The sequence below is a fragment of the Schistocerca piceifrons genome, chromosome 2, assembly GCF_021461385.2.
Source record: "Schistocerca piceifrons isolate TAMUIC-IGC-003096 chromosome 2, iqSchPice1.1, whole genome shotgun sequence".
Taxonomy (NCBI): domain Eukaryota; kingdom Metazoa; phylum Arthropoda; class Insecta; order Orthoptera; family Acrididae; genus Schistocerca; species Schistocerca piceifrons.
Genome location: NC_060139.1, coordinates 707,164,986 through 707,188,293, shown reverse-complemented (window position 1 = coordinate 707,188,293; position 23,308 = coordinate 707,164,986). Strand labels below are relative to the sequence as shown.

At 40.1% G+C, this 23,308-nt stretch overlaps 1 protein-coding gene across 1 annotated transcript in view; it reads left to right on the top strand.

Moving 5' to 3' along the window:
• The window catches only part of LOC124775768 (RIB43A-like with coiled-coils protein 2), a 137,327-nt gene extending 114,019 nt beyond the window's left edge, over positions 1-23,308 (top strand). The window contains exons 6-7 of the mRNA XM_047250600.1: positions 22,570-22,676; positions 23,074-23,308. Of these exons, the coding sequence (XP_047106556.1) occupies positions 22,570-22,676; positions 23,074-23,215 (249 nt within the window). The 3' untranslated portion in view covers positions 23,216-23,308. The remainder of the gene's footprint in view (positions 1-22,569; positions 22,677-23,073) is intronic.

Here is a 23,308-nt window from a genome sequence, read left to right as displayed (position 1 = left end):
ATGCTCTCCCTGGAGCTCTCTACAACGTCTGGTTCTTTCAGTTTATCCAGGTCCCATCTCCTTAAATTCCCACCTTTCTGCAGTTTCTTCAGTTTTAATCTACAGTTCATAACCAATAGATTGTGGTCAGAGTCCACATCTGCCCTTGGAAATGTCTTACAATTTAAAACTTGGTTCCTGAATCTCTGTCTTACCATTATATAATCTATCTTGGACCTTCCAGTATCTCCAGGCTTCTTCCATGTATACAACCTTCTTTTATGATTCTTGAACCAAGTGTTAGCTATGATTAAGTTATGCTCTGTGCAAAATTCTACCAGGCAGCTTCCTCTTTCATTCCTTACTCCCATTCCATATTCACCTACTATGTTTCCTTCTCTTCCTTTCCTACTATCAAGTTCCAGTCACCCATGACTATTAAATTTTTGTCTCTCTTCACTATCTGAATAATTTCTTTTACCTCATCATACATTTCATCAATTCTTCATCATCTGCGGAGCTAATTGGCATATAGACTTGTACTGTTGTGATAGGTGTGGGCTTCGTATCTATCTTGGCCACAATAATGGGTTCACAATCTCTGGATATGATATCTTGTTCTCTTGATGGGCTGATTTTACCAGCACCAAACCCATTGATCACTTGCTGCTGCCAAGGACAGCTCAAAGATCAAAATTAAACTAATGGAATATGAAGTTCTGTGTGCTTTCATTACAGCCCCTTCTTGGAAAGTTATATTCCAGAGTCTTTGTGTATGCTGTACTTTTACCACTTCTTCAATCACTGTTGAGGAACTACACATATCAAAAAAAGTTTCGCATCACATTCGTTCCAAGAGTTCCAGAACCTGTACAGAAAATTGGAATAGAGATCAACATAAACATCATTTCCACCCTTTTTATTGCTCATGAAAACCACACATTGCATTTTGTACCATCATACAGCAAGACCTTCAGAGGTGGTGGTCCAGATTGCTGTACACACCAGTACCTCTTATACCCAGTAGCACAAATTCTAGCATTTATGCATGCCGGTATTCATCATGGCACACTATCTACAAGTTCATCAAGGCACTGTTGGTCCAGATTGTCCCACTCCTCAACGGCGATTCGGCGTAGATCCCTCAGACCGGTTGGTGGGTCACATTGTCCATAAGCAGCCCTTTTCAATCCATCCCAGACATGTTCAATAGGGTTCATGTGTGGAGAAGATGCTGGCGACTCTAGTCGAGCAATGTCATTATCCTGAAGGAAGTCATTCACAAGATGTGCGCAAGGGGACACAAATTGTCATCCATGAAGACGAATGCCTCGCCAATATGCTGCTGATACGGTTGCACTATCGGTCAGAGGATGGCATTCACGCATTGTACAGCCATTACAGTGCCTTCCATGACCACCAGCGGTATACATTGGCCCCACATAATGCCACCCCAAAACATCAGGGAACTTCCACTTTGCTGCATTTGCTGGACAGTATGTCTAAGGCGTTCAGCCTGACTGGGTTGCCTCCAAACACGTCTCCAATGATTGTCTGGTTGAATCTCCAACGATTGTCTGGTTGAAGGCATATGCGACACCCATCAGTGAACAGAACATGATGCCAATCCTGAGCGGTCCATTCAGCATGTTTTGGGTCCATCTGTACTGCACTGCATGGTGTCGTGGTTGCAAAGGTGGACCTCACCATGGCCGTTGAGAGTGAAGTTGCACATCATGCAGACTATTGCACACAGTTTGAGTCTTAACACAACGTCCTGTGGCTGCACAAGAGCATTATTCAACATGGTGGAATGAGCGAGGTGGCACAGTGGCTGGCACACTGGATTTGCATTCGGGAGGATGATGGTTCAATCCCGTATTTGGCCATCCTGATTTAGGTTTTCTGTGATTTCCCTAAATCGCTCCAGGCAAATGCCAGGATGGTTCCTTTGAAAGGTCACAACTGACTTCCTTCCCCGTTCCTCCTCCCCAAAAACAGCCCCCCACGACATGGTGGTGTTGTTGTCAGGGTTCCTCTGAGCCATATTCCATAGGTAGCGGTCATCCACTGCAGTAGTAGCCCTTGGGTGGCCTGAGCGAGGCATGTCATCGACAGTTCTTGTCTCTCTGTATCTCCTTCATGTCCAAACAACGTTGGGTTTAGTGGCATCTCTGAACAGTCAAAGGAAATGTGTCTGTGATTCAACATCCACAGTCAACATTTATCTTCAAGAATTCTAAGAACCGGGGTGATGCAAAACTTTTTTTGATTAGTTCATGTCTCCCCTAATCTGTGCCAAAAATGCTACATTTTTATAAATGCTTGGCTATCTGGAATTCCCATTTTCATTTATGGCCAAGCACTTGCATATACCATATATTTGAACAAAAATGACAAGAGAACCGATGCTCTCGTAAGCCTATGTGATTGTTCCATTTTACATCCCTACTAAGTGTTACATCCAGTTCACCAATTCCAACTGTGACTCACTGATGCTATATTTGTAGGACAATTTTTTTTTTTTTTTTTTTTTTTTTTTTTTTTTTTTTTTTTTTTTTTTTTTTTTTTTTTTGTGAAGTATACAATTTCACATTTCTGAACATTCAAAGCAAGTTGCCAATCTTTCACCACTTTAAAATCTTATCAAGATCTGACAGGAATATTTATGTAGCGTCTTTCAAATAATACTTCATTAAAGATAACTGCATCATCTGCAGAAAGTCTAAGATTACTATTGATATTGTCTGCAAGGTCATTAATATACTACATAAACAGCAACACACTTCCCTGGGGCATACCCGAAGTTACTTCTACATCTGATGATGACTGTCCATCTAAGATACCATGCTGCATCCTCCCTACCAAAAAGTCCTGAATCTAGTCACAAATTTCACTTGATACCCCATATAATCATACTTTTGACAATAAGTGTAGGTGTGGTACTGAGTCAAATGCTTTCTGGATATCAAGAAATACTGCATCCACCTGACTACCTTGATCCATGGCTTTCACGGTGTCATGTGAGAAAAGTCTTAGTTGGGTTTCACATGATCGATGTTTTTGAAATCTACAGTGATCAGCATGGGAATTCTGTTTGATATACCTTGTTATGTTTGAGTTCAGAATATGTTCTAAGATTCTACAACAGATGAGTATCAAGGATATTGGACAGTTGTTTCATGGACCTCTTCTGCTATGCTTCTTGCAGACAGGTGTGACCTGTAATTTCTTCCAGTGACTGGACACAGTTTTTGTTCAAGGGATTTATCATAGACTGCAGTTACCACAGGGGCTAACTCAACTGCAAATCGAGTGTAAAATCTGATAGGGATCCCACTGGACCCTGGGGCTTTGTTCAGTTTTAATGATTTCAGATGTTTATCAATGCCACTGACAGTAATATTTATATCATACATGTTTTCAATGGTACAAGAATTGAGCTGGGGCACTTCCCCAGATTTTCCTTTGTAAGGGAAATACTGCTTTTGCCTAGCCTCTCTCAGTGTTATTTCCTTGCCTTATCCAGGGCTGACTGGACATTAACTTGTGTGTCAGTAACAGTCTTTATATAGACAAGAATTACTTTGAGTTTTGTGAAAGATCTTTTGACAATATTCTGCTGTGGTAGTCACTGAAGGCTTCACACGTTGGTCTCTTGACACCCAAAAGCTTTCCTTTCAGCATCTCTATATCTATGGCCCTATGCTCTGATTTACATCTGTTATGCAATAGTCCCTGTTTCTTTAGAAGTTGCTATGCAGTGACTGTAAACCATGTAGGATCTCTTCCATCATAAACTGTTGTAAGGAAACACCTCTATCCAGTGCATGGTCATTATTCTTTTACACTTGAGCCATAGTTATTCCACATGCTCATGTGCTAAGCTAAACGTTTAAAGTTTCTCATTCAGGTATGACACTATTGCTTCTTTGACTAGTTTGCTAGACATATAAAGCTTCCTACTTGTTTTAGTTGCCCTTTGTACTCTGGTACTCACTGCTATAATTGTCTCCTGGTCACAGATACCAATGTCAGTGTGGACATTCTCATAGAGGATAGGTAGTCTCCTCCAGTGATTGCAGGTAACTTATATACAAGCGAACTGACGTTTCCTCTAAAGCTTTTGGTTATATCGGGTGAGTGTGGTGCACAGTAGGATCCATTATAATTTTATGCCCCCTTGATACTAGGTCTTGCCTAAACAATCTCACATACAGCTTCCCATTTCCATCTCCTTTGGGTGTACACCTTCATTTCCATAAAGATCTGACTACTATCAACTTCAAGTTTTAACCAGCTTTCAGTGCCTAGTATTATGAAAGCTTCACTGCTTCTTAGGAGTGCTTCAAACTGTGGTACTTTGCTGGGAATGCTTCAGCAGTTAACCTCTAGGATTTTAATAATACCACCTGTTGGAGGCACTTCTTTAGACCATACACTAATACCTACAGATTTTCAACAAGTATTATTATCTAGAGTGGATGGAGAGTCACCTAATCATGCAGTCAGCTACCTGCGTAGCAGCCTCTGCTGTGTAGCACACACCTGATCCATTTATGGGACCCTACAATTCTCAAACCTACAGCGCAAGTTTGGGAAGTCACAGCCTAGCTTGTCACAGAATCTTCAGTCTCTGGTTCATGCCATCCACTCAACTCAGAACCAGGGGCCACAACCTGTTCTGGGGACAATTCTGCATATTGTGAGTTTCACTGAAACTCCTTGAGCAAGGCTAGTGTTCTCAGCCTTCTCTACTAGTCACTGGCATGATCCAAGTATGACCTGAGATCCATGATGACAGGCATAGCTCATTCCAGCATGTAGTTCGAATCTACAGTTGGTGGCACCCTGTTCCTTAAATGGCTGCCGGAATAGCCTCTTCAACATGTCTCCTGGCACACACACACTGAGTGCACCTAGTGTTCCTTCCCATCTCTTGGTGCCATCTCTGTGTGGGGTACAATTATTTACCACACATTTGAACTGCTAATGACTAATAGATCCTACCCCTTTGCATCACCACCAGCTGACACAGGACACAGCAGGTTTCCCATCAGATGAGGCGAGTCTCATTGGCTCAGCTTCAGTGTCAGTGGAAGACAGCACCTCGAACCAGTTGGTTAGTTGGATGGTGCAATATCCTGAGTTGTCCCTGGTCTCTGTCTCCCCTACACAGGACACCTGGACTTAACCAATGACACACCACTCTCAGTCATGTGCATGAGTAATGATCAGACTTGTATTTCCTGCAAAAAAGACAGTATCCACAGGAGAGGATAGTACTTGAGGTATCTTTGGTATCTCTGGTACAATGTCTTCGTAGACACCCCAACAGTCCCATTTGCAAGAGCATCTGATTGTTTGATAATAGTCGGGCGATTTCTATCTGCTTACAAATGGCAACAAATTCATCCCCTGCCTGAAAACAGCTACCATGCCTCAGCCCTCCACTGCCTGCCATTCTGATATCATAGCCACCCCTCCATCCCTAGGGATTGGCTACAGATGTAATTATTTTTGGGATCTCTGTAACAGTTGAGTTGGCCAAACTGAAGACTGCAAGTGGATCCACTTGTTTATCCTTGTGATTTATGCTACTGTTCATTTCAGTTGGTGGCAAGTTTTGAATCTAACATATCATGTCTCACAGTTACTGTCATCCAGATGTTGAATATTTTGTCTTCAAGTTTATTCATTTCATGCTTAATAATACCTTAAAATTGTTTTCATCTTGTTTGTGGAATTTTATAATTTTTGTGTGTAGTACAATCTTCTATATTTTTGATGAATGGTTAAAATTTTGCAGTATTACTTCTTTGTATCTCTAAATCTGAATTTAAGCTAGCCATCTACCTTAAATAAAGGTTTCACTTCCTGCTGAAAAAAATTTTTATCCCAGATGTTAGCTGCCCTTCCTCTTAGTTTCTAGTATAACTTTCCTGTACTTGTAGTAGAGAATGCAGAGTTGCATGAATATTTTTCAGAAATAATTAAATTTATTATCTATTGTGTGCTCATCGTAAGTTTATTTCCATTGTTCATTCAGTAAATTCTCTCTGAATAGTGTGACTGTGTCCACATTTAGGTATCTATGAAGCTGCACTGTTCTCTTCTTTGCTAATCTTCATTGTCCGGGAAGAGTTGTTGCTGCTGCTTAATAATTTTGGTGAGACAGAATATTTATTATGATTCTCACTTTTATTTCTTGTAAGACTGCTGGATTTAGCAATAAATGATCAACTGCTGTTGCACTATGTTCTTTTATTCTTGTCAATATTGTTTCTGTGGGTAACAGATAAGCCAATATCAATAACTCTAGCTACCCACATTGGATTGTTCAAATGGTGCACAATGAAGGCACTACCTGAATGGGACAGAAATTAGTAGATGTGATGTACATGTATACACAAACAAATTATTATAATTTCAGAAAAATTGGATGATTTATTCAAGAAAAATACCTTTACAAATTGAGCACATCAGTAATGTGTTGCTCCACGCCTGGCTCTTATGCAAGCAGTTATATGGCTTGGCATTGTTTGACGAAGTTGTTGGATGTCCTCAAGAGGGATATAGAGCAAAATCCAGCACATTAGATCATCAAAATCCTTAGCTGGTTGGAGGGCCATGCCCGTAATGCTCCAAACTTTCTCAATCGTGGAAAGATCTGATGACCTTGTTGGCCAAGGTAGGGTTTGGCAAGCATGAAAACAAGCTGTAGGAATTCTCAACATGTGTGGGTGAGGATTAGCTTCCTGAAATGTAATCCCAGGATGGCTTGCTATTAATGGTAACAAAACAGGACACAGAATATTGTTGATGCACTGCTGTTCTGTAAGGGTGCCACAGATATGAAAGCCCAGTTCATCACTCCTGGCTGTGGGCTGTAAGACTGGCGACAGTCAAGTTAGTATCCCATCACTGTCCGGGGTGTCTCCAGACGTCTTCACTGGTCATCAGGACTCAGTTCAAAGCTAGACTCATCACTGAAGAAAATTCTACTCCAATCAATGAGATTCCAGGCCAAAGGTGTTTCAGTAGCAAACTTGCAGTGCAGCAGTATGTTGTGATATTCTGTGCCCTGTTTTGTTGCCCTTCATGGCAAGCCATCCATGGCTTACATTTCAGCAAGACAATGCCTGCCTGCATGTGGTAAGAGTTTCTTCTGCTTGTCTTTGTGCTTGCAAAGCCCTGTGTTGGCTAGCAATGTTGTGGATCTTCCATCAATTGACAATGTTTGGAGCATTGTGGGCAGCACACTACAACAAGCTTGGGATTTTGATGCTCTAACATGCCAACTGGACTGAATTTGGCATGATATCCCTCAAGAAGACATCAAACGAATCTATGAATTATTACCAATCTGAATAACTGCTTGTATAAGGACCAGACGTTGACTAGTGCATTACTGACTTTCTCAATTTGTGAATCTCTTATCCTTCAATAAATCATCCAATTTTTCTGAAACTAATCATTTGTTTGTTTACATTACATCTACTGATTTACATGCCATTTGGATAATTTCTTCACAGTAAGTCATCATTTTTTATTTCTTTTTTCTTTTTAAAAATGTATATTGCCTTTCTAGTTATATCTTTTAAATCTGATTAATGCTCTCTCTAACGGCCTGGTGAAGTTAAAAATCCAGCCACTTTCACTTCATCATTTGTAATGGTTAAAATACTATGATTAAAAAAGTTGATAAGTACCACAAAAGCAAATATATTTTCCTACCAGTGCACTTTTAAAGCAATTGCTTCCACTCCGGTAACCAGCAATAACATCACCACCAAAGTAAAGACATAAACAGAAAAAACAGGTTTGAAAATTCTCTCTCCATATTTCAGTAGTGTCAGTTATCACCAAAGATAATCTATCATAAAGAAGCCATAGATTATGAAATTTACTCAAGTGCGCGTCATATATCTTGGCGGCCGAGTTTAGGTTCGTTCTGCGCATCTGACGTCACAAAACACAGTCAGCCAATGAACAGAGAATGACGTTGCCAGATCTCGACTGCAGTGCAGAGCACGGACGAGTGTCTTGTTTTAGAAACGTTCAGTCATAAATAAAGTAACAGAACAAAAGCAATGTCTTGATAGCAGACCTTCTTTTATAGAAGGTTTGGAAAAAGCATTCTTTATACCAATTGCTTCATATTCTATTAATTAATTAAACCAAACAAGCAATAAGACTCCTAATTCAGGCGATAGCAAGGAAAGGTGTTTGTTTCAATCTCACGAACTGCTTTTTCGCAATAAAGAACAGCGGTAATTGTTTATTTCCTATTGTACTTCGACGAAGCGTGAGTAATTCATAGTCATACCAACAGTGTTTTTAAGTAGTTGCGTGAAATGTTAAGAGTTCTAATGGAGGTAATCGATTCGATGAGCTGATGTAGCGGAACGGTTAAGGTGTTGGGCTGCCAAGGGAAAGGTTGCGAGTCCAAACCTCCTGCGGCGCGTGATATTTTCTTTATTTAAAAACAATATTGGAGTGCCTTACTTCACGAATTTTATTCGTTTGAATGAAATTTCTAGTGCTTTGCCTCTTCATTAACTTTTTCGCTGCTGCAGACATGTGCTCCCCGCATTCCGCGCTGTGCGCGATTTTGTCATCACTGCACTTCTCGCCTGTGCACACACATGGTGTTCCCACTGCTTTGACACACTTATCATTCGATTTCACAAAAACTATTTGGCCAAAAAATTTGATTTTTACACGTCTTCTTGACTGATACCTTCCCCCCATAAATGACTTAATTTTGTTTTGATGTGCAGCATTAAATGTAGTAAACCATTGCGCGAACTTTTGAAGAGTTTGCAGAGGTAAAAGTCCATAGCGTATACTTTCCTTATGGTCGATTTTAGTTGCCACAATGTTGAGAATGAAATGTGGACAAGATACCTAAATTTCATATAATATTTACTGTATAACAATATCTCATTTAATTTAAGTACCACATAGGTGTCGTATGTAATATTGAGAAATATTCCGTCTTTCACGACTGTAATAAAAGTGTTATTTACACAGGGCACGTTTGGCTTTATTTTAAAGCACTTCCATCGGTGAAAGGTATGGCACATACACAATGGTATTCATGTTCTATTTCTTGTTTTTGTTCCACAGTTGCAGTTTTACCAATGGTATTGAAATATTATCCCTCTTCTGCAACTGTAATAAGCGACTTATTTAGACCAGACGCGTTTCTCTCTTTTGAAGCATCATAAGAGGACTGTATTTTGTGTCCTCCATTGCCAAGTCACCTTTCGTAGTTTTGTGCTGCGGTAGCACAATATTCAACATTTGTGTTGGCTCATCAGTGTTTTAGCAAATAAATGCTGTTTGTGTGTGCCACACACAAAATTATATTTGACATAGCTCTGAGCACTTCACTGACAGACGGTATATTCAAGTCCTAATGTTTTTGTAAGTCCACAGTTTTGTTTAATGTATTTTGTCTACTTCCTTTTGATTGATTGAAGTGCTTTAAAATAAAGCTAAACGTGCCCAGTGTAAGTAAAACTTTTGTTACAGTCGCGAAACGTGGAATATTTTTTCAATATTACATACGACACTTATGTGGTATTTAAATTAAATGAAATATATAGGTATCTTGTCCACATTTCATTCTCAACATTGTGGCAACTAAAATCGACCATCCGGAAAGTATACTCTATGGACTTTACCTCTGCAAACTCTTCAAAATTTTGTTTAATGGTTTACTATATTTAATGCTGCATAATAACTGCGTTGAACATAGAAACAAAATTAAGTCATTTATGGGGAAAAGGTATCAGTCAAGAAGATAGGTAAAAATCTAATTTTTGAGCCAAATAGTTTTTGTGGAATTGAATGATAAAGAGTGTCAAAGCAGTCGGAACACAATGTGTCTGCACAGGCAAGCAGTGCAGTTACAAAATCGCCCACAGCGTGGAATGCAGGGAGCACGTCTTTGTAGCAGCGAAAGGGTTAATGCGGCCGTGGTGGCTTTACTTCATGAACTGCGCACTCCCCCCTAAACGTAAGCTTGCGAACTATGCCATTATGGCGCTGCTTCTCTTGGCGCATGCGTCGTGTGCAACTGGCAACGCAGCAATCTCCCGCGTCTAGGCGGGCATGCGCGAGCCGCCAAGATAAAAGAATTGAACTATAGAAGGGAACAACTAGTCCCTCCTCCAACCCCTCCCCCCCCTCCTCCTTTTACAACTGCTGTATGCTTGCACTCTCTGCAGCAAAATAATTTGGCATGCAAAGACAAGTCTTACTGATGAAATAGTTTCCATACTCATTTTCTGAATATGGAGCACAATACACTCTTCAGTACTACTATGCCAATCATCTCTCAGTATGCACTCCAATCCTTGCTGACCCTGTAGAAGTTGATAATGATTTGCAGTCTGTAGATTAATTCTCAGTCTGGATAGCAGATTGAACAGTGCCCAAAAGCAGACACAAGCAAAGCACTTCTCTAGAGTGACTACCACTGCCATCACAAAGTCATTGTCAAGATGGGCAGCTGGGTTTAAGGTTTCAAAAATGATGAATTTTACATCATTATTCTTTGTGGGCACTGCATGTGGCAATGTTCACAGCGCATGACACAACACCTGGCCACAATAAAATCCATTATGCCATGTTGCAGCACTTCACAGAAGCTGATAATGAAATTCTTGTACCCATGTTCAGCTGCATTTGTGTGACAGGAGAAGTCACTGACTTTTGAAGTTTTACACCCTGAATGCCCCTCCTGACACCAGGGAAAGACCATACGTAGCCCCAGTAGTTGTCTTAGTGTTATTTCGCCATCTGCATCACAAAGGCTGTGGAGCACACGATGAACAGCTGTCTTGTTTGCCTTTTTCAATTCACATGATTTCCATAGTCTCTTCCAGTACAGTTTCAGGAAGTATCATTCCACCACTGATCTCTTAATCTTACTGGAGACTGCAACCTTGTGTGTACCTTTTTTTGAATCTTGATCTAATGATATCCCTTGGAGACACAATACCCTCAGACTGCTCTATCAGTGGAGCTTCTGTGGACATCTCATTTTGATACAGTTCTTCTAGTAACATTTTTACTTCAGATACTGATTTCGGAAAGTCAAGTTGGAGAGGTTGGGGCTGAATAGTGGCCCTCAGAGCAGTACCCTGAGTGTTGCAACCCTTGCTGTCACATGCTGTGTGCATTCACTTTTACCATTCAAGATGCATTTATGGTTTACCAAAGCTAGTTATGAGGGACAACATTCTGAAGGTGAATGATTGGACTGGTTCTTGAGCCTCTTATTTGACAGAAGTTATACTTGCTGCTTAATTTTAGCAATCTGAAAACAAGAATCTTTAAGTTCTTTAACTCCTTAAAATGACAATGTCGTAAGTGTTGCATGGCTGATAAGTGTGTCAGAGTAAATTATATAAGGCATTCCTGCAATCCCTGCCAAATTATAAGTACCACATGCATGGATAAAGAAAGCCATTGTATCACGCTTAGCACCTGGGAAAAGGAATTCATTCCCAGCACCTGGGAAAATAAATATCATGTAGCGCTAGGGATGAACTGAATTTTAGTTCTTACTCATGTATAGAGTTACTGGATTCTCAAGAGGCCCAGGATTATGACTGATTTCTTTGGTTATGAAAGAGAGAGAACTCCAGATCACATTTTTAAATTAGCCTTTTGTATCATCTTATGCCAGTAAAGTGATTATACACTAGCTTACATGAAATTACTGAACATCCACTATGTGCTCAAAAGTATCCGGACACCCCCAAAAACATACATTATCCTATTAGGTACCTACTGCCAGATACTCCATATCAGCAACCTCAGTAGTCATTAGGCATCGTGAGAGAGCAGAATGGGGTGCTCTGCAGAACTCACAGACTTCGAACATGGTCAGGTGATTAAGTGTCACTCCTAAACATCCCTAGGTTTACTATTTCCAATGTGATACTCAAGTTGAAACATGAAGGGACACGTACAGCACAAAAGCATACAGGCGGACCTTGTCTGTTGACTGACAGAGACCGCCAACAGTTGAAGAGGGTCATAATGTGTAATACGCAGACATCTATCCAGACCATCACACAGGAATTCCAAACAGCATCAAGATCCACTGCAAGTACTATGACAGTTAGGCGGGAGGTGAGAAAACTTGGATTTCATGGTCGAGCAGCTGCTCATAAGCCACACATCATGCCAGTAAATGTCAAACAACACCTCGTTTGGTGGAAGGAGCATGAACACTGGATGATTTAACAGTGAAAAAATGTTGTGTGGAGTGAGAATCACAGTACACAATGTGGCAATCTAATGGCACAGTGGGTATGGCGAATGCCCGGTGAACGTCATCTGCCAGTGTGTGCAGTGCCAACAGTAAAATTCAGAGGCGGTGGTGTTATGATGTGGTTGTGTTTTTCATGGAGGAGGCTTGCACCCCTTGTTGTTTTGTGTGGCACTATCACAGCACAAATTGATGTTTTAAGCACCTTCTTGCTTCCCACTGTGGAAGAATAATTCGGGGATGGCAATTGCATCATCCAACACGATCAAGTACCTGTTCATAATGCATGGCTTGTGGCAGAGTGGTTACATTACATTAACATCCCTGTAATGGACTGGCCTGCACAGAGTCCTGACCTGAATGCAGTAGAACACCTTTGGGATGTTTTGGAATGCCGACTTCGTGCCAGGCCTCACCAACCGACATCAATATCTCTACTCAGTGCAGCACTCAGTGAAGAATGGGCTGCCATTCCCCAAGAAACCTTCCAGCATCTGACTGAACTATGCCTGCAAGAGTGGAAGCTGTTATCAAGGCTAAGGGTGGGCCAACACCATACTGAATTCCAGCATTACCAATGGAGGGCGCCACGAACTTGTAAGTCATTTTCAGCAAGGTGTCCGGATACTTTTGATCACATAGAGTATTCAGCACTACAAACATATGACTAAAATCATGGAGAAGATGTGGCATGTTGAAATTACTTAATTTCTAATGTGCTCCAATTCTCAGAGACTACTTATTTGAGACAACAAACTGGAGCATGCAGCAGTCAAAGAGACATGAACAGTATCTACAGCAGTGTTGTCCAAGTCCACCTACATACATTAATCTTATTCCTGAGCTTTTTTTGGGATGGGGAAGGGTGTGTTTATAATGGTTTCAAATGAGTGACATAATTAAGGTGAACTGTTTTTGACTTGTTTCTGAATTTGGTATTACTCTTCTGACACACAGTTTCCTTTGAAATAAGTGAACTTGCCACTAACTGGTGGTTGAGGTGTAAATTATCTGAATTTCATTTACATCTGCATGCATACTCTGCAAACTACTTCACAGAATACTTAGCATGGTACAACACATTAGGCTTTCTTCCCATTCCAACCTTTTATGGAATGGGGAAGAATGGCTTTAAACCTCTGTAGTGCTCTAATTAGTCTAATTTTGTCTTCACGGTCACTACAGAAGCAATACGCAGCACACTGAAGAATGTCTCTGGATTCTTCCCTTACATGTTCAAGGAATGATTTCTCTCTGTCTTCAACTCATATATTTCAACATCTACATGAATCTCTCTCGAGATACTCAAGCCTGCCACCATTTGTGCTGCCCTTCTCTGTACACATTCAGTATCCCCTGTTGTTCTATTTTGTGTGGCTTCCACACATTTGAGCAGTATTCTAAGATAGGATGCAAAGTGACTTCTAAGCAAACCACTCTATAAACTGCTGATTCCTGCCTTACCTATGACTGAGCCAAGGTGATCATTCCACTTCATATCCCTACTAATTGTTACACTCAGGTACTTGTATGAGATGACAGATTCTAATTTTAAATCACTAATATTCTAGTTAATAGTGTAAATTTACATTATCATACACTAAAAGCAAGTTGCAAATCTTTGCACAACTTTAAATAATACAAAATGTTTTCTGACAGTACTTCATTATAGATAACTGCATCATCTGCAAAAAGCCTGATGTTGCTATTAATATTGTCTGCCAGGTCATTATCACACAATATGAACAACGAGTGTCGCAACACACTTTCTTACGGCATACTTAATGTTACTTCCACGTCTGTCGATGACTCTCCATCCCAGATAACATGCTGTGTCCTCCTTACCAAGAATCCCTCAATCCAGCCATAAATTCTGTTTGATACCCAATATAATACTTTTTATTATTATTTATTCAGATTTCTGTCAAAGTTTCATATAATTTCTTGGTAGTAACTAGTTTTGAATGTTAATGTTTCAATTGTGTGTAACAGCATAATTCCAGTGATATACGTACACATACTCCAAAGGCTCCCCCCATGAACCATGGACCTTGCCGTTGGTGGGGAGGCTTGCGTGCCTCAGCGATACAGATAGCCGTACCGTAGGTGCAACCACAACAGAGGGGTATCTGTTGAGAGGCCAGACAAACGTGTGGTTCCTGAAGAGGGGCAGCAGCCTTTTCAGTAGTTGCAAGGGCAACAGTCTGGATGATTGACTGATCTGGCCTTGTAACAATAACCAAAACGGCCTTGCTGTGCTGGTACTGCAAACGGCTGAAAGCAAGGGGAAACTACAGCCGTAATTTTTCCCGAGGGCATGCAGCTTTACTGTATGATTACATGATGATGGCGTCCTCTTGGGTAAAATATTCCGGAGGTAAAATAGTCCCCCATTCGGGTCTCCGGGCGGAGACTACTCAAGAGAAAGAAAACTGGCGTTCTATGGATCGGAGCGTGGAATGTCAGATCCCTTAACCGGGCAGGTAGGTTAGAAAATTTAAAAAGGGAAATGGATAGGTTAAAGTTAGATATAGTGGGAATTAGTGAAGTTCGGTGGCAGGAGGAACAAGACTTCTGGTCAGGTGACTACAGGGTTATAAACACAAAATCAAATAGGGGTAAAGCAGGAGTAGGTTTAATAATGAATAGCAAAATAGGTATGCGGGTAAGCTACTACAAACAGCATAGTGAACGCATTATTGTGGCCAAGATAGATATGAAGCCCACACCTACTACAGTAGTACAAGTTTATATGCCAACTAGCTCTGCAGATGACGAAGAAATTGAAGAAATGTATGATGAAATAAAAGAAATTATTCAGATAGTGAAGAGAGACGAAAATTTAATAGTCATGGGTGACTGGAATTCGAGCGTAGGAAAAGGGAGAGAAGGAAACGTAGTAGGTGAATATGGATTGGGGCTAAGAAATGAAAGAGGAAGCCGCCTGGTAGAATTTTGCACAGAGCACAACATAATCATAGTTAACACTTGGTTTAAGAATCATGAAAGAAGATTGTATACATGGAAGAACCCTGGAGATACTAAAAGGTATCAGATAGGTTATATAATGGTAAGACAGAGATTTAGGAACCAGGTTTTAAATTGTAAGACATTTCCAGGGGCAGATGTGGACTCTGACCACAATCTATTGGTTATGACCTGTAGATTAAAACTGAAGAAACTGCAAAAAGGTGGGAATTTAAGGAGATGGGACCTGGATAAACTGAAAGAACCAGAGATTGTACAGAGTTTCAGGGAGAGCATAAGGGAACAATTGACAGGAATGGGGGAAAGAAATGCAGTAGAAGAAGAATGGGTAGCTTTGAGGGATGAAGTAGTGAAGGCAGCAGACGATCAAGTAGGTAAAAAGACGAGGGCTAGTAGAAATCTTTGGGTAACAGAAGAAATATTGAATTTAATTGATGAAAGGAGAAAATATAAAAATGCAGTAAATGAAGCAGACAAAATGGAATACAAACGTCTCAAAAATGAGATCGACAGGAAGTGCAAAATGGCTAAGCAGGGATGGCTAGAGGACAAATGTAAGGATGTAGAGGCTTATCTCACTAGGGGTAAGATAGATACTGCCTACAGGAAAATTAAAGAGACCTTTGGAGATAAGAGAACGACTTGTATGAATATCAAGAGCTCAGATGGAAACCCAGTTCTAAGCAAAGAAGGGAAAGCAGAAAGGTGGAAGGAGTATATAGAGGGTCTATACAAGGGCGATGTACTTGAGGACAGTATTATGGAAATGGAAGAGGATGTAGATGAAGATGAAATGGGAGATACGATACTGCGTCAAGAGTTTGACAGAGCACTGAAAGACCTGTGTCGAAACAAGGCCCCCGGAGTAGACAACATTCCATTGGAACTTCTGACGGCCCTGGGAGAGCCAGTCCTGACAAAACTCTACCATCTGGTGAGCAAGATGTATGAAACAGGCGAAATACCCTCAGACTTCAAGAAGAATATAATAATTCCAATCCCAAAGAAAGCAGGTGTTGACAGATGTGAAAATTACCGAACAATCAGTTTAATAAGTCACAGCTGCAAAATATTAATGCAAATTATTTACAGACGAATGGAAAAACTAGTCGAAGCCAACCTCGGGGAAGATCAGTTTGGATTCCGTAGAAACACTGGAACATGTGAGGCAATACTGACCTTACGACTTATCTTAGAAGAAAGATTAAGGAAAGGCAAACCTACGTTTCTAGCATTTGTAGACTTAGAGAAAGCTTTTGACAATGTTGACTGGAATACTCTCTTTCAAATTCTAAAGGTGGCAGGGTTAAAATACAGGGAGCGAAAGGCTATTTACAATTTGTACAGAAACCAGATGGCAGTTATAAGAGTCGAGGGGCATGAAAGGGAAGCAGTGGTTGGGAAGGGAGTAAGACAGGGTTGTAGCCTCTCCCCGATGTTGTTCAATCTGTAAATTGAGCAAGCAGTAAAGAAAACAAAAGAAAAATTCGGAGTAGGTTTTAAAATCCATGGAGAAGAAATAAAAACTTTGAGGTTCGCCAATGACATTGTAATTCTGTCAGAGACAGCAAAGGACCTGGAAAAGCAGCTGAACGGAATGGACAGTGTCTTGAAAGGAGGATATAAGATGAACATCAACAAAAGCAAAACGAGGATAATGGAATGTAGTCGAATTAAGTCGGGTGATGCTGAGGGAATTAGATTAGGAAATGAGACACTTAAAGTAGTAAAGGAGTTTTGCTATTTGGGGAGCAAAATAACTGATGATGGTCGAAGTAGAGAGGATATAAAATGTAGACTGGCAATGGCAAGGAAAGCGTTTCTCAAGAAGAGAAATTTGTTAACATCGAGTATAGATTTAAGTGTCAGGAAGTCGTTTCTGGAAGTATTTGTATGGAGTGTAGCCATGTATGGAAGTGAAACATGGACGATAAATAGTTTGGACAAGAAGAGAATAGAAGCTTTCGAAATGTGGTGCTACAGAAGAATGCTAAAGATTAGATGAGTAGATCACATAACTAATGAGGAAGTATTGAATAGGATTGGGGAGAAGAGAAGTTTGTGGCACAACTTGACCAGAAGAAGGGATCGATTGGTAGGACATGTTCTAAGGCATCAAGGGATCACCAATTTAGTATTGGAGGGCAGTGTGGAGGGTAAAAATCGTAGAGGGAGACCAAGAGGTGAATACACTAAGCAGATTCAGAAGGATGTAGGTTGCAGTAGGTACTGGGAGATGAAGAAGCTTGCACAGGATAGAGTAGCATGGAGAGCTGCATCAAACCAGTCTCAGGACTGAAGACCACAACAACAACAACAACAACAACAACAACAACTCTAAAGGCTTTAGAAAACAGATCTACATGAGAAATGTGGTATGAAAATAATACAATAATACTTGAAATACAGACAAAAATTTGAGAATGAAAGTTAGTATTCAAAACCAGGCACCACCAAGGAGTTGTACACAACTATGACAAGAGCCTGAATAAACTGAATAAATAATAATAAAAACTGAGTTTGTGGTTATTTTATCAACAGAATGTTGGAATTACATAAATCATATTTTTGTTAATGATCATTGGCATGATACAGTGTCAAATGCTATTCAGAAGTTATGAAATACTGCGTCTATCTGACTGCCTTGCTCTATATACACTTGTGAAGCTTAATATTTAGAAAGTGGTCAAAGATAACTATTAATAGCCTAACAAAAGTAGTAAAGAAAATTTTTTGGACTTTTCTATGATGAAAATAACGTGGAATAGATGATTAAAGAAATGAAGGATTAAGGGAGTTGTACAAAAACTGTACCCATCATTGAAGTGCTAAAGAAGAGAAGGTTGAACTGGGCAGGTCACACAGCAAAAATGATGATGAATAGTGTGGTGCCCCGTTGTATCTTCTCTAAAACTTAGAGCCGCGCTCCTTGGGCTATCAGTGTGAACTTACTTGAATGCCGGATACAGGCTCGGCTTTCTCGCAACTCCGGCGTCTTCTGCTTGCATCAAACTCTTCTCCGAAGATTCTATATTTTGAAGAAGGGGAAAATTCATCTACTATTTCAAAATCCTATTATCTAGTCCAAATAAAGACACTCTAAAAATTCAGTTGCTGTTAACATATTCTATATTCAAAATTCAATACACCATTTCACTGCTACACCATTTCACTGCCCACACTTCCTTAGGGCATTCGTCCACGACTTAATTCAACCAAATTAAACAACATTTTTCCTCAATGATGCATTACTAATACACATGACCGTCTGCTTGAGACCAAGTCACTATTAATAATAATCTTTTTTTTTTTCTTCCGTTCTCTCTCCAGAACACACAACAATCACCAACGTTTTTCGTGCATGAAATTCGTCCACAGAATTCTGGGCCAGAAGTTTTTCTTTTCTCTTTGCTGCAACTGAGCGCATCACTTGTTGGCCCGGTTTTGCTCTTCTTTCTCGGTTAGCCTGCACAAATAACGTTCTGCGGCAGTGTGTATCTGTTTATGCTACAACCCACTTCAAAATAATGTGTGTTCGAAGCAGCTGGAACACAAGTGACTCCAGACTTTTGTAAAATTCTGGGGGCATTACAATAGACTATCTAGAACAGAATTCTGTAGAACAATTGATGGAACGATAAGAAGAGGAAGACACAGAATTATGTGACAAGATGACTAGCAGGACGACACAGCTAGAATGAACATCAGTGCCAAATGGACAAACAGTGCACTCAACAGCAAGAAATGGAAGAGGCTCGTGAAGCAGGCATATGTTCAATAAGGCCCTTGCCACATGTAGAGTAAAGCAAAGTAATAACAACCACATGGTTACCAATACGTTTCAATATGGGCATTCTCAAACAGGTCAGATACGAGTGGGCTCCTGAACTATCTGTTCCAAGTACTTTTAAGAGAAGGCATTCAGGATGTCTTGTCACACACATCAATTACAAACCTGTAATTTTTCCATTTTTGGATGCTTGAAGTCTCCTCCAATTATGACATCATGATTGGGGTATGTTCGTTCTAGCAAACTGAAGTTTTCTCTAAAGATCTTAGTTACACCCACAAGTAAGTATGATTGTCAATAGAAACATTCAAATACTGGTTTATGTCCACTGGGTCTTGACCAAATCATTTCACACACAGCTTCAGTTTCTATTTTGGTGGATTTGAATTTCTTGCCTACTTCAACAAATACACCAGCTCCATTTCCTGTTAGCTGATCCTTTTGAAAAATATTTAGACTGACCCAAAAATCTCACTGCTGTCAATTTTGGGTTTTAGCTATATTACTGTTTCTAATACTATATGAGCTCCACCATCTTTTTAAAAATGCTTCAAACTCTGGGACTTTGTTATGAATGCTTTGGCAGTTTATCACTAGGATTTAAATTGTTTCGTGCTCTTTCTTTGAATCTAACCCTAATACCTCAGTGTCTCCTACAGCTACTGTTGTCTTGAACTGATGGAGAGTTTCTAAAGTTAAAAGAAATTTTGGGTGTACTCCATACATGATCAGCCACCTGGGTAGCAGCCCCTATTGTGTAGTGCACATGTGATCTACACTATGTGATCAAAAGTATCTGGACACATGGTTGAAAATGACTTACAAGTTCATGTTGCCCTCCATCGGTAATGCTGGAATTCAGTATGGCATTGGCCCACCCTTAACCTAGATGACAGCTTCCACTCTTGTAGGTTTCTTGGGGAATGGCGGCTCATTCTTAACAGAGTGCTGCACTGAGGAGAGGTATCGATGTCTGTTGGTGAGGCTTGGTATGAGGTCGGCGTCCCAAAACATCCCAAAGGTGTTCTACAGGATTCAGGTCAGGACCCTGCCCAGGCCAGTCCATTACAGTGATGTTATTGTCATGTAATCACTCCACCACAGGACGTGCATTATGAACAGGTCCTTGATCGTGTTGAAAGATGCAATCCCCATTCCCGAATTGCTCTTCAACAGTGAGAAGCAATAAGGTGCTTAAAACATCCGTGTTTGCCTGTCCTGTGTAGTGCCACACAAAACAAGGGGTGCAAGCCCCCTCCATGAAAAACATGACCACACCGTAACACCACCGTCTCCGAATTTTACTCTTAGCACTCCAAAATGCTGGCAGTTGACATTCACCGGGCATTCACCAGACCCACACCCTGCCACCAGATCGCCACATTGTGTATCATGTCTTGTCACCCCACATAACATTTTTCAACTGCTAGTTGTCTAGTGTTTACGCTCCTTACATCAAGTAAGGCATCATTCGGCGTTTACTGGCGCGATGTGTAGCTTATGAGCAGCTGCTCGACCATGAAATCCAAGTTTTCTCACCTCCCTCCAAACTGTGGTAATATTTACAGTGGATCCTGATGCAGTTTGGAATTCCTGTGTGACAGTCTGGATAGATACTTGCCTATTACATATCACGACCCTCTTCAACTGTCGGCTGCCTGTCAGTCAACAGACGAGGTTGGCCTGTACGCTTTTGTGCTGTGCGTGTTTCCACTTCACTATCACATCAGAAACTGTGGACCTAGGGATGTTTAGGAGTGCGGAAATGTCACATGCAGACATATGACGCAAGTGACACCCAGTCACCTGACTACATTCGAAGTCAGTGAGTTCCGCGGAGCGCACCTTCTGCTCTCTCACGAAGTCTAACGACTACTGAGGTCACTGATATGGAGTACCTGGCAGTATGTGGCAGCACAATGCACCTGATATGAAAAACTTATGTTTTTTTGGGGTGTCCGGATACTTTTGATCACATAGTGTATTTAGGAGGCCGCTACAATTCTCAATCCTGGGGTGAACTTGATTCTCAAGAGACAGAAAGCACTAGTAAGAGAGCAAATTTTTTAAAAAGTTGATACTTAAAAAAAGACAAAAGTACTATAAAAATTGTGCGTGTGTTCTTACATATTTTTTGTTCATCTGCTATTCTCACATTTTTCCTTCTTTTCATTTGAATTCTGTTGGCAATGGAATAATAATCACATGCTCTCTTTATGAATTCTTAAAGTTTACACAGCAGTGACACAGAGTCTTAGCATTATTATTGACACTTTAATGTAGAACCTTGAGTTGCATACACAGATTGGTTAACAGATTAAACTGACTTTTCCTATCACTATTACAACTATCTGCATATATCTTACTTTTCTCATTGATTATTATTGTGCAACTTCCTTTTAGTACTATCCCCACTCTATGGGAGTATCAATGTGTCTTAATTATGTCTCAACTCTGTGTTTCACTCGGAAACTCTAATACTGAACACAGACACATCACTACCACCACATTTCAAGAAAGTGAATGTACAAAGTGTAGGAAATATGAAGGCCTTGTTTCAATAGTGGTACACCTCCAGTTTTGTTCATTTTGAGATACTGAGGCTTAAATGTAACTGAGTGATGACATCAGAAAAAAAACTGCAATCCCTTGCAATAAATGACGGATTGCAGCATTTCAGGCATCTGTCAGAGAATTGCCATCACTCAATTATGTTTAAACCTCAGTGTCTTGTAACGAACAAAACTGGAGTTGTCTACTGTTGAAAGAAGGGCGTCATACAACAGAACTCCCTCCCCCATATTAATAGAGACCCATTCCATTGCACCTTATTCTCAGAGTGTTGAGAAATTTCCCTGTTCAGTAACCCATCACAGCCCTGCCTATAAAATTGCATCCTTGTATTTTATCATGGACAAGAAATGGCAGAAGAAGCCAGCTGATGTAATTTGATCTTGTGTGAGGGTTTTAATCATCCAGTACATGCTGTGCTTCTGATAGTCCTATGTACCTGTAATCACCTCACAAAGAACAATTTTGACGTTTTTGGATGTTTTTCATGCATTTTGTCAATGTTGGACACCTACTGATTCTCGCTCTTTCATCCACTTTCTTCAACAACTTAAAACAATAACTCTGGATAATCTTCCATTTTTTACCGTCTTCATTACTTCTTCATTTTTGAAATTGCTGTCTTTTTTCTCTGTTTTACATATCCATATCTTCACCACAACAGAAATGAGTCACTGTTTAACATCACCAGTTGCTTTCCCTTTCTGAACAGGAAACTAATCACAGTATGATGTTAATACAGTCTGTGGATTCAGAACAAACACAACCAATTCAAATTCACTTTCTGAGAACAACAATACCAAAGCTGACCTATGATTATTTGAAGCATGTCACAATGACAATATGAACAGAAAGACCAATGGAAGATAGCTTTTCTTTCATTACTATTGTTAGACTTCTAAATTTTACAATTAACTTTTACCAAAAATGTAATATTTCAATGTTACAGTTGCATAGGGAGGCAGAAGCTCGACGAAAGCGAGAGTGGGATGAAATGATAATGTCAACTACAAGACATGCAGAAATGATGAGCAGAGACAGAATACGCAAACAGAAGTAAGTTCCTGCAGTATACTGCAATCTCCTATTGATATTTAGACAATAGATATTTTGTGTAAAATACATAACAACTGCCACCCTAGTACACAATGATAGTTTGTAGAATGAAGGAGCAATAATAAATATGGAGACATCAAACAAAAATATTTTTCATCACCTAAATGGGTCCATACAATGGGAAAGATTTTAGAACCCCCCCCCCCCCCCCCACACACACACACACACACGTCATTGAGTCAGAGTCCAGCACAATATATCGCAACTAACTTTGTTACTAGTGAATGTAAATTTAAAATTGTGTTAAAGTTGTAATGAAACTAAATTCAAATTTTCGGTTGTTTTATCTGCTATAAAGAGATGATTTATCTGTTACTGTTTCTTCCATTTTTACCAGGGAACTTGACCGACAACTTTTAGAGCAAAACAAATTGCTCGCTGAAGAACAAAAAGCACATCAACAACATCTACAAAAATTTGTCTTCACAAATGAGCTGTCTGAAGAATACTACAATCAGTTCAATAGATCTACACGGTAAATTTAAACTGATTTATGTAATGTATCATGCTCTGTGCGAATGATTGCTTGTGAATTTTGTGCCGAGTGCTTTTGTGACCAGTGTGCATACAGA